We start from the raw sequence: 12,722 nt of genomic DNA on the forward strand, positions 1-12,722 counted from the left end.
TTTAAATAGTACCAGCAAAATGTGGAGAAATACCACAGTCCTTTGGTTGATTGGGTAAATCAGCTGCATGTTGACTAGGAAGAGTTTTGACACAGAAGGACATTTCTTCAGAAGAAATAATTGAAGAAAAGCCCCTGACTTTTTTCAGCAGCATTTCTGTAGCCACTGAGTATCACTGTAGGAATGGTCTTCACAAGTGACTAAAAGAAGCTAAGCAGTTAATTCATTTTTTCATGTTGTTGGGCCAGTCAATGCATGCTCTTTTTAACAAAATGGACAAGGAAGTGCACAGGATATTTTAAAATGAAAAAAAAAAAATTAAAATATATTCTGTACAGCAGAACAGTTTAGCTAGATACTCACCAGAATAAATAATCTCCTGTGCATTTTAGGGAATCCCCAGGAAAAGGTGCCTTCTCTGACAAATAAGACAGCATGTGCAGGTCTCTCAGTCTGGACATATGCAAGGACATTTCTTCTTTAAAACTTTTTGAGTCCAGCAAGTTTAGTTCAAACAGAGGATTGTACCTTGTAATCTGTGGGAGGTGAAAAAAAAATCTATGCAAAATGTTCTTCATACACACAGAGTGCAGTTTTTAATGGATTGATCTTAATTTTCACAAATTAGTCAAAACAGCTCTCTGAGGGCTGATTTCCTACTTAAATGACTGAATTAATTTTGTTTGGACTTTGAAGTTGATCTGGGGGTGGAGGCTAAGCCTGGAAAAAGCTACAACTAGCTTTAGTAGGTAAAAATCTAAAGAAATAAGAATGTAAAATGGAAATGATGATACAGCTGCTGTGATCTATGAAGAATTACTGCAATTTATAACTTTACTTTGTGTACTGTTATATAATCTGAATACTATTTTTGCTGAAATGCAAGTAGTCTCATGTACTGACTCATACACTGGGAAGGAGTCTTCTCAGTTGGAATTCATAGAGCACATTTTGTAAGAGATGCTAACATTTGAAAAACATGGTACCCAGCATTTGTGAATGACTTCAGTTGTTATTCCCTTTACTAGATATAATATCAGAGGAACAGCGATAGGTGATAGAATAATGAGGTAATTAATTATTTTATTCCTCCCCTCCTCCTTTTTATTGCCATATATTGGATTTATCAGGTTCTTGTTTTTCATATCTAACTGGCATTTTAAGAATTGCTGTACTTCAAATGCTATGAATTACAGAGCATATTGCTTGAGTTATATTTAGCTGCATGTGTTGCATGGAAATTGAAAAGAAATGGCAGTGTCTACATTTTACAACCTATTAACATTTTTATCGTGTGCCATAGAAATTAATGGAATTTGAGAAGTGTGTAGCTTGTGAAAAGAAATATTCCTTTTTTTTCATTGAGCTGCTGAGGAACGAGTTCTATTTGCATGGGCTACTGCTGACTTGCTTTGTCTGGTAGTAGAGAACATCCAGTTCTGGACAAAAATATAAGACTACATGGATCAAAACCCATTTATATTTTTTTGCCTGAACAAGGTTATGAAGCTAAGCATAATTATTAGAGCTATGTTGGGTAATATACGTTTAGAAAGATAGATGCTAAATTTCACACAATATGCTTTTAATGAAGTTAAATGAATAAAATTGCTTGATTTCATATTCTTCATTGAAATACTTGAGGAAGCAGTTGTAGGAACATAAAAGGCAATTTGGGTAATTGTGTTTGGCCACATGCTGTAAGAGGGAGAAACTCTCCACTGTGATTTCAGCCAGAGGCCATCTAGAGGGGAAAAGGCCCAAAGGTGTTATAGTGATGAAAATGAACATCTTGGTTTTCTGTGGCTGAAAATGCAAAGGTGCAGGATGAAGTTCCATAAAAGACTTAGCCTGAGTCCTGTGTTTTAAGTGCCTCCAGGAAAATAGTGCAGATCTGTATTTCTTTGTCTTATATTTTCATCTTACCTGCAATTGGAATACCTTGATTTAACTTGTCAGCTTTTTTAGAGGTTCAGGAATCTTTGCTGTTTGTACTTGAAATTTTACAATAGGCGTTCTTTCTATATTCAGCATGCTTACCCAGAAATTCATTAGCTCTTCAGTACAGCCCAGGGGAATATTAGTTTCATATTGCTATAAATTTAATACAAAATAAATGATGCATTCAGCATAGAATGCTTTATCAGTCTTTTTTCACTGCTTTTCATCATCATTCATCAGCATATCAGGTGAAAATTTAAAAATGTTTTGTAACAGAATAGTTTAAACATTGACTGTGTTTGAAAGCTGGAAAATTACCTAGAAGGACATTACAGTAAACATTTTGTTTTGTATGATCAACAGTGAAATAACTTGGGCTTTAGGGGTAGTGTCAGTATGCTGTTAACAGGATGGTTTTGCCTTTGGTGTTGAGCTGTCTAAATGCTTAAAATTTGACAGCCGCAGTAAATCTCTTCCAAAGGTTCAGAGGCTCCAAAAGGAAGTAATCAATATCAGAAATATAATCAAATGTTGGCATTTAGTCAAGGAATCTATTTTAATATGGTGGTTAAGACAAGCCTCTGGAATTCTTGGGCAGATCAGTGGTAGCTGGCAAGTGGATTCCTTTACAGGATCAATGAAGAAATGACAGACCTGGATCAAGGTTTGCTACAGTGGTTTAGATACAGACACAAATCACAGAATCACAGAATGCCCTCAGTTGGAAGGTACCCACAACTGAGTCCAACTCAATTGGACACCCCCAGGAATCCCACCATGTGCATGGGAGCCTTGTCCAAATATCCATAAGGCACTGAAGAAATAAGATCTGAGTCAGTGGTTATAAGCCTTAGGTTCTCTGCAATTGTTTTGGATAGGGAAAATAGTTCAAAGGAGAAGATGGCAATAAGAGTGGATAAAAAATTAAGATGTCAACATCAGCAAGCTCAAGAGAAGGAATCAGGGTTTGTGGCCCTCTTCCTGTGGTCCAGTGGAAGATGTCTCTGCCCCTGGCAGGGGCTTGGGGGATGATCTTTAAGGTCCCTTCCAGCCCAAAGCTCTATTATGAAAAAGAGACCGTGTTTGTGTGTGAGTACATTTGGAAACTTGAGAAATGACAAAATCCCTCAGTACTGAAGGAATCAATACTGAGCTCAATACTCAGTGCAGAGCTGAGACAAGAAGGATGGAGCAAGGAAGCAGGGAGATGAGAGCTCTGCACCCGGCTGAGCTCAGGAGACTCACCATTATCAGGCTGGGATAAATGGTGTTTGGAAGAAGCAGGGTTATTTCAGGTACCAGATGAGTTTTATGGCAGCCACTACATTATTGTCTTTTAACAAGCAAACCAGGTATTTATCTGTGCAAATTGTACAGATTCTTGTTTTTTTAAAAATCCTCATTATGCTACAGAATTTCTAAATATACAGAATATAATGTGACAGCTTTGTATTTTAAGGCTTAACTTACGTCTATACACATTTTCCATTTCTCTCCATTTATAATACATAGCTGTGGATCATTTTGCATCACAGGATTTTTGTGGGTTTGTTTTTTTATTTGCCTATCTTGAACCTATGTTTAACTAAAAAAATATGGCTTCACTTCTGAATCCCTATTCCATTCATCTCAGGCTTAATTTAAATGGACTTTTGATAATTAATTACAGCAATTAACTTTGAGGTCTTCAAACCTGGCTGATCATAAGGGGAAAAGCAGTGCTCTGTGAATACTTCCTAGAAATGTACTCATTGATGGGTTTGCCTGAGGAGTGTTGACACAATGTGCATAAATTCCATTGTCTGACATTTTGTGTTTGGAAGGGAAGCAGCAGCTCTCAGTCAGGCTCAGCTCAAGTTCAGATTGCACAGCACACTTCTGTACCCACTGACACTCCAAGTGATGAGGCTGCTTCTGTGTTTGTCTTGGCAAAGACAGGAATTGCTCATCACAAATACAAATGAAAACAGCTATGTCAGATTTTTAAATTCTTGTGTATGACTTTAAAAAAATTACAGAAAATCTGTAGTTATCAACAAGTAAGGCCTCTCAGAGAGAAGGTTTTTTCCTGTAATGTTCTTTGTTCTGAAATGTCACTAAATTGGGCTCATATTTAAATTTTCTGGACCAGACTTGCCTCTGCCATGTTCTTGCTTTCTGCAGGACAGTATGACAGTAGGACAGTATGACAATTTTGTGTGCTTGGCTGCCTGGTGAAGGTAATCATTGACTTCACAAGAACTAAATAGAAATCCACTCCGGCCTTTTAAAATGAGGCCCCATATGAGGAGGTTAAATCCAGAGCTCCATTTAGTTGAAAGACAGTTTAAACCAAAAGTTGTTTCTGTGCTTCTGCTCTTATTTAAAAATGCATGATTCTGATTACTGAGTAGTATTGAGGTTTTTTTGTAATGTCTGCATATTTCAGCCTAGGGGAATGGAGAGGAGGAGATTAATTTTTACAGAGATGTTTGGATGAAAAATTGTGCAAGAAACTACTTTGCTTTACCAATTAGCTACTTTCATATCATCTTCTAATCCCAAGACTTGTTACTGCTGTCCAGCAAGTAACCCTTCTGAAACAGCTGGACAAGTCTACTGCTCTGTCAGTCCTAATGGTGTTTAACTTCCCACCCTCTTCACTGCACATCTTTAATTAATGTGAATAAATGCACCAAAATTACCAAAAGGAATCACAGTAAATGATAGATGCTTTTACTTTCTCACACAAACCCCATTTCTTTTGAAAGCAAGTAAACCCCAAATCTGCACAAAGAATGGTTTAAAGTTTCTCTAAGTGTTTGATGCAGTATATCATGTGCATGCCACCCTTTTTCCTTTATGTAGAAGCAAACTGGTGAGGAGGATAACTCAGTGATCTTTAAAACACAGTAGATAAAGAACATAGGCTTCTTGTTTTACCCCTCTGTTGTATTAAGATGTTGTGAAGAGCCCTCTTAAATTTGTTGAAGATTAAAGTTGAAACTCGGCTTATTATAACAACTAACTAAAAATACAGCGTATTTACTGTAGTATAAAAAAGATGAACCGGGAAATTGTCTAGGGATTGAAAGGATAGAAAGCTCTCACAAAGGAAGTAGTAGTAGTCTACTTTTTCTGGTGCTGTTTGCCAGGCAAACATCTAAAAGCGTATTATAATAAATAGCATACTGTTAAATGAATCTATCGGCTGGTGCTTTCAAAACTCTTCTGGTTTCTATTAAAAAATATTAAAATTTATTTTGAAAGCTTAGCTGTATTAGGTGATCTTAGTAAAACAGTGTGTGATATGTTGTTTATTTGTTTTTATAGTAAATAAGTTTGCATTACTGACTTACATTCCTTCTTCTTTGCTTAGCTGTAGCATAACATTTATTTCACCTTAACTTTTTTGGTGCAACTTTCTCCTGTGGCAAAAATTAGACACAAAAGTTGGATAAAAATTAGCTGCGAGAATTAGTTATGAGATAGATCTGCTGGGATTTTTTTCTGGAGTAGAGGACTTGTTGCTGGAGTCTCCAGGATCAACGACTAAAACACTGGAAAACATTACTTAAAACCAAATTCAGGTTACTTTCTGGCAGCAGTGTAGTAAGGTTCCTGGATCAGTTTAATTTTTAGGATCATATAAATTGCTGTAACAATTTCACTCCTTGCATTCTGCTAAAATCTGTACCTGCTTCTTCTGGAGAATAACATTCCCTTTGGACTGTGTTCAGGACCTCAAAGCTAGTAATGACAAGGAATGACAGAAGAAAAAGAACTGAGATGTGACTGTCTGGTCATAGCTGGAATTGTGGGTATCTGCAAACTGAACAGCTAAACAGGAAAAAATTGACATCAAGGTCTTTTCACAGATTAATAAAAAAATAATTTCCTGGAATTAAACATTCACAAAACAAATTACATAATTTGGCTTTTTTGTTTTTTTTTTCCCTCTGTTATTTTAGGAAATCTCCAGCTGTAAACCTTAGTGCTACCATATGGGATAGGTGCTCCAATAATTGATCTCAAATCATCTTTTGCCTTAGTAGGAACTTTTTAAAAGCTGTCTAACTCTTTAAGTCTTGTCATAGAGAAATACTGACAAGAAATACATTGGTCAACATCTTACAAAAAACTAAATCATACTGAGAGACACATCAGATCCTTAATGGCTTTTTAAGTTAAAAACTTCTGGCATAGATTTTTTTGAAACATTTTTTTGATCTTATGAAAAACCAAATCACACTGAGAGACACATTAGATCCTTAATGGCTTTTTAAAATTTAAAAACTTCTGTTCTGGCACAGATTTTTTCCTTCACTTCAGAATTTTGCTACTTCAGTATGGGTGTAGAATGAAAATAAAATAGCATGTGAATTTTGCCAGCAGCTGAAGTTTGTTCTACAGAGGGGGAATAAAACCTGGCATCTCTTGACATTCCACTGTCTTGCATGCTATTCTTGTCATAGCCAGGATGGAAAAAATTCACATCTGTAGTTTTACAGTTGGGATTATGCTGATGTCTGTGTCAAACTGATGGAGAATGCGGTGGAGTGGCTAATGATGATTCTTGGGAGGCCTTGCAGTGTGTGGGGAGGGGCTCTGAGTGCTGCTCTCTGCATTCCCAGGCGATCCGCTGTGGCCCGCATCCAGGAGCTCTTCAGGAGGAGGAAGGAGAGGAAGGAGATGGAGGAGCTGGAGACGCTGAACATCAGGCGCCCCTTGATCAAGATGGTTTATAAAGGTCACCGCAACTCCCGCACCATGGTACAGCCGCTGGGGCTGGGGCTTCACGGGCTCACTCAGGGCAGCTGCCCCTGCTGGGCTTGCCAGAAAGGACCTTGGGGTGCACTGTAAGCACTTGGGCTTCTGTGTTCACTTGGAAGGTGCAGAATCTGCTCAAAATGAACGTTAAAATTAGCGTGACTCGTGTCACTGTGAAAGGCATTTAAATACCCCTGAGTTTAAGACTCTCTCCCCTTAACATCCATTAAAATTTGGGGTGTTTTTCTTCTTTTTCATTTTCTCTCTCGGCTTATGTGGCATGCAATGTGCCTACCTTCCAAATTACAATTTAATCCTCACTTTCCCTTCCAAGCTGTTCAAAATTATTATTTAATCTTTAACTTTGAAGAGATTGGAAGGGAAAGTGAGGATTAAATCAGAGTTTTGAAAAGCCTTGAAATCTCTGAATTAAAAAAGGAATGAGTGCTAGTTATTAAATTGTAATTTAGCTACTCGATGCCTTGTCTTTTTCACAAAAAATCCTGTATTTTAAGAAAACGCAGTTACTGTGCTTGTAAAGCAATGGTGCATGAAAAACAGATGCTCCTTTCCTTGCTATTTCTTCTTTTTGGTTTTTACAATATTTTGAAGACGTGAAGTTCTGAGTTCTAGGTGGTATTTTGCAGAAGTAGCTGGTGTGTTATTTTGCAGCTGATGTGAGGAGTAGTCCCTTTACCCTCAAAATGCCATTTCTAGGGTTTGTGTGAATAGCTTTGATTACACTGGGAAAAATGCTTAAATAAATACATATTTCAGTCTACATAATCAACAGGGTATAGAAAAAACTTTGATTAATGACAAGGAGTTTTGCATGGTATTTCAGAAATCAATTTAAATTGTTCAAACTCCCATTAGTTTAAAGGTCTTGGCATCAGGCACTTTGTAGTTAAAAGATACTAAAAGTGAGTTAGATCATCTAAGTCTTAATTCAGTCTCTGTCTGCATAGCTGTTATTATATAGATTATTTAACAGATTTTGTTGTTTGGTTTCTTGGGGATGTAGGTTGAACTTTTTGCTTTTGTTTCACACAAGCACCTACGGCAAGCAATTCACAGAATGAAAGAAAATGTAAATTTATTTTCCCCATTGGTCTCTATGGTTGCAAACTTCATTTTGATCTGCTGGATTGAGTAATCTCCTCATTACTGCAAGGCAAGGGCTATTTCCCTTTCAAATTTATGAAGGAGACAGCTTTAAAAAGCTTTGTTTCCTACACACCTGAGCAGCCCAGGGATAAAGTTGTATTGTCAATTACATTAACCATTTATATATATGTATATAATTTTTGCATATACATACATATATATGGGGATGTGTATATGTATATATAGTGAATTAAGGTTATGTAGGCAAATGGAATAATTCTGATTCTTCCTTACTTTTGAAAACTTAATTTGGCAGACTTACTTTTTTTATAGTCCTGCTTTTAAAACAGTGATTTTTAGAAATATCTGAAAACCAAAATTTTAAAATGTGAATTTCAGTTCTGTTCATTTTTGTGGTGCTAAAATTATATTTTATAAGTATTAAGAAGCATGAGTAAGAGAGTACAAAGGACACAGGAAGAGGTCATGATTGAAAATTAAAATATGAAATTAAATGTTTTATTATTAGAGATAATCTACATGTAACAGTATAATGAAAGCATGTATTAAAAGGAGCAATAAGACAAAAGCTGAAAGATTAATACATTGGAATCTATTACAGGAATGCAGCTTCTCTGGCTTATTTTTAGATATCAGGATGACTTTATTGCACTGACTGCAGTCATTGGGACATATTCTAGACAAAGATCTACCAAGCCTGAAATTTAAAACTGGGCATATTTATGCTGGAAAGAAACCACGTATTTCTAAGCATAAGAGTTCAACTTACCAATGAATCTGTGTCAAGGTAGCTGAGGTAAAACACCGAGCAAGGCAACATCTCTGCCCTTCTCTTCAGGGTATTTTCTGAGGGAAGTCTGCCAAAAAAAAAAGATAAGGATCCAGGTATGGCCTTCTTTAGAACCTTGCCTGGAAAATAATTCTTAGCAGGATTCTGTGTAAATAGTGTCAAACTCAAAATTCTGTCCCTTATGCTGGAGTTACTTCTAAATGCCAAACTGAACTTCCAGCATTAGAAATTGTCTGTGTGAATTCCACAAGCTGCTGCACAGGAAGCTCCTGCTTGCACAGGTACCTCTTTTGCCCCTTGTATGTCCATTAAAAGGGTTTGTAAGAGGTACTGCTAGCTCTCAAAATAACAATTCTACACACAAGGCTACACTGCAGCCTTCCAGGCTTGTTCCTGCAGCACAAACACCAGAGTCACAAACAGTCTCGTGACTGTCATTGAAGCAATGCCCCTTCTACCTCTGCATCCCATCAAACCTCTCACCTGTAGAGGACATGGGGTAGCACATTTATATCATTTAACAATGGTTATTTTGAGGTCCTATGCTGAGTAAAATCAGAAGTGATTTCTGAGGAAGGTTTCACAAGCTTCTGTCTTGTCTCCTGTTTCTCTGTAATGGAAAATCCCCCCCTCCCCCAGGAATGAGCCTGTCACAAACTTTAACTTGGCCAAAGTTTTCCTAAAAACTCTTTTGCTTACTCATCCAGTATCATTTCTGTAACTTCAGAAAGTGACAGATCTGCTGACATTTGTTTTCATACTGTTCAGTCTGCCCCAGCTTGTCTCTCATTTTTTTGGGTTTTTTTTCTGTTCGCAGCTACTTTGCTCTGGAAGTCTAAAATTTTCTGAACTTTCGTTTTTTAATCACTCTTCTTTAAATGCTTCCTTTAAAATTTCTTAAATCTCATTTCTGCATGGGCTGAGCTTTCCTTCAGCAGCACTGTTAGTGCAGACACAGGAGTGTGCTCAGGATGGACTTTTCAATGGCTGAGTCTTACAAACTTTTGTTTTTCTTGCAGATAAAGGAAGCCAACTTTTGGGGATCCAACTTTGTCATGAGTGGCTCAGACTGTGGCCACATTTTCATCTGGGACCGCCACACTGCTGAGCACCTCATGCTGCTGGAGGCTGACAACCATGTGGTGAACTGCCTGCAGCCTCACCCCTTCGACCCCAGTAAGGGCAGCATTCTCCCTCTCTGCATGTCCAGCTTCTCTGCACTAGAGCATTTTAAAGCTCAGTCTTAAACTCTGTCTCAACAGAGCAGTGCAATGATTAATGAACTGTTGTTCATGGTTCCCTGTATAATTCAGATAATACTGTTTTTAATTTTGCCTCTTACTGATGATCTTTGGGCCTTAAATCTCTCCTTACTCAACAATTTATTGAAATCAAACTTCGATTGGCACAGACTTTATAGAAATACTGTCAGATGTAATAAGAAGAATCTCAAGTTTTTGCTGCCCTCAACACATAAAATATTTTCTATGACACTAATGAGGGAAATATGGGGTTGCTGAAATGCCAGCAATACTTGGAAATTATATTGGAATCTGGTCTCTATCTGGCTCTATTCAAAAATGCAGTGGAAGTGGATGTCTCCCTCTCATTGTGAGATTAGAATGATTAATAAATTAATAGAAATCATAATAATTTGTGTTTAGAGGAAATCCTTCATAGAAAAGATGGACCAAAGCAGTAGAAGGAATCACATGTAGCTGCAAAATCTGAACCATCCTCCAGCCTCTGGCACCTTCAGAGAAAGTATTTGTGTTACTGTTTTTTTCACAGCTTACCTGGCTGTATAGTAAGAGTCAGCTGTTAGTAAATTAGCAAGTAAAGTTGTTATAATAATACTAGAAGAGGCTGGGGGTTTTTCAAACAGTTTGGGGGGAACATGGAATACTGTCCTACATAGGGTAAGCCTCGAAATTTTAACTTTTTTATTGAAATTGAGTTCTTGGATACTCCCTTTGGAAGCACCTTTCAAAGTGCCCTGTAGCTTTGCTGATGTCTTGTTGGAGTGTGACTGTCTCCCTGTCACACTCTTAAGATGTCATTAAGAGAGCTTATCCTCCTTCTAGGACAATTAATCTTGTTCAGCTTCCTAGTTACTGAGAGCTTTCTATGGAATGTAAATTCCTACAGTGGTTTTTGTGCAATGGTCTAGAGAATGTTCTGCAACTTTTCATATTTTTCATACTTTATTTATAACAGCATCCATTGCATCTTTATATTTAAATATCAAATAAATTTACATGAAATTTACTGAAATTATCAAAAGTACATTTGAAATTATCTTGGTTCTGCCCTTTGTACCTGGGTCTACAAATCCTGAAGCTTTGTTATTAATGCATATACTTATCAGCAGAAATGGATCAGTAGTGGCTGGGTTTGCTCTTATTTTTTGCTTCTATCTTCTGTATATTTTGGTGATCATTTAAAATTTAATACAGGGGACTCTTGATGTTTGCTCTTGTTTTCTTTGTATCTATATAGATAGATTTAAAAACAAATAATCTGTGGAGCAGATCTCATGTGGAGACTTGGTAATTACAAGCTCTGTTCGGCATGAGATCTGACATTTGCAAATAAATGCTTCAAGTGAAATATTTTTCTTCCATTTAAGAGCAGAAAATACCAATAAACATAAGACATTTAATTTAGAATTACTGTTACTTACTTCTAGTTCTGGCCTCTTCGGGTATCGATTATGATATAAAAATTTGGTCACCACTGGAAGAATCCAAGATTTTTAACAGAAAACTTGCAGATGAGGTAAGAACCTTTCCTCCTTTTTCATGGTAACGTTGTGACTTTAATTCTATAAAAGCCTTTGGTACAAATTACTGATATTGAATTAGCAAAGTTATTTAATGTTCAACAAATGAGCTACAAATAAAAAGCTACCCTTCAGAACAGCTGACTTTCATATCCTTGGCACTTTGCATTTCCTCAGCTCTCCTAGAAATTATATAACATGATCTGCTATTATGTGCATAAAAGGAGTTGGAAGAAATGTGAACACTCAGATACAGAAGGAAAACTGGCAGGAATTAATAAATGAACATAGTGCCTGTCTCTAAACAAATAATTGAAGGGAAGATGAAGGAAATAAACTGAAGGAAATGCAAGGTTATACAGAACAACAAGAGTACAAAAAATCAATCCTATTAAATATTTAGTGGCATAAAAGGGACTTAAAGGTTAAGATTGCACATGGGAACTTCATGGAATAAAACAAACATTGCAAGCCCAATCAGTTGTAAAAGTCCAGTGTGAAGTTATGTAAGTCAGTATTTTCATGTTGCCCTCAGAGCAATAACTGGATATAGCAAGTGGCCTGGGGTGACCATACAGCTGACTGCTGAATAATCATATTTGAGTGATTTACATAACACAATGTATCAATGTTATATGGCATTCTGTAAATAATACAGGACAGATTTCATTATAGGGTGGTCAGGTTGGGGGCATTTTTTGCGAAATCTGTTGGGTAGCACGGATAGAGTAGATTGGGGGTTTTTAATCATTATTTCTCTGTAGTAGTGCTAAATATATTTCAAACAAACAGAAACACACAACCCTTAGCCACCACCCCACATCCCTTGAAAAAATCCCAAACTATCCACTTGTGAGTTTTGAACCTTTCCCATTATTTTAGCACTGAGTAAAGTGACACTTCTTTGCATATTGTGTGACAGCTTTAGTCGTGACATGTTTTGGAGCCTTTGGGGTTTAGAAGTATTGCTAAACATAAATGTGTACTCAAAGTAATGATTGTACTTTAGTTCCCTCCCTTTATTTCTAATAATGACAAATTATTTAGATATTTAGTTGTATTTTCTTTAAGAAAAAATTTAGAACTTTCAGAAGAATTGACTGCAGTGCTGTTTGTAATTTTACGGGGTTTTTTTTGTTTTTTTTTTAAATTTATTTCTTGTATTGACATACCTATGTAGGGGACAGGAGAAGTTTATAGTAATAAAATATCATGTTAAGTTTGGCTGGAATAAGCGTCCAACATACCTGAACTGAATTTTCTATGGAAGGGAGAAGGTCTGGGGAGAAAACACTGTGTTTGAGGAAAGTTCCATATAGATACAGAAATGTA

General features: G+C 36.7%; 1 protein-coding gene and 1 long non-coding RNA gene across 11 annotated transcripts in view; one reads left to right on the top strand and one right to left on the bottom strand.

Annotated features, from left to right (window-relative positions):
* The window catches only part of DCAF6 (DDB1 and CUL4 associated factor 6), a 73,253-nt gene that overhangs the window by 57,315 nt on the left and 3,216 nt on the right, over positions 1–12,722 (top strand). For 5 of the 9 annotated variants that reach the window (XM_030263691.4, XM_030263685.4, XM_030263705.4 and 2 more), the window contains 4 exons: positions 1,029–1,070; positions 6,555–6,693; positions 9,628–9,784; positions 11,298–11,386. In XM_030263691.4, coding sequence (XP_030119551.4) covers positions 1,029–1,070; positions 6,555–6,693; positions 9,628–9,784; positions 11,298–11,386 — 427 coding nt within the window. The remainder of the gene's footprint in view (positions 1–1,028; positions 1,071–6,554; positions 6,694–9,627; positions 9,785–11,297; positions 11,387–12,722) is intronic. The other 4 variants (XM_030263698.4, XM_030263719.4, XM_041713649.2 and 1 more) reach the window with 1 other exon arrangement.
* Positions 198–12,722, bottom strand: part of LOC115493512 (uncharacterized) — a 37,076-nt gene continuing 24,551 nt past the window's right edge. The window contains exons 3-5 of one of the 2 annotated variants that reach the window (XR_005979024.2): positions 8,588–8,675; positions 5,618–6,821; positions 198–536 (exon numbers count right to left, since the gene is read on the bottom strand). This is a non-coding gene — a long non-coding RNA (uncharacterized lncRNA). Of the gene's footprint in view, positions 537–5,617; positions 6,822–8,587; positions 8,676–12,722 lie in introns of those variants that run through there. The other variant, XR_005979023.2, reaches the window with a different exon arrangement.

Source organism: Taeniopygia guttata, chromosome 1, assembly GCF_048771995.1.
Source record: "Taeniopygia guttata chromosome 1, bTaeGut7.mat, whole genome shotgun sequence".
In the NCBI taxonomy this organism is placed as follows: domain Eukaryota; kingdom Metazoa; phylum Chordata; class Aves; order Passeriformes; family Estrildidae; genus Taeniopygia; species Taeniopygia guttata.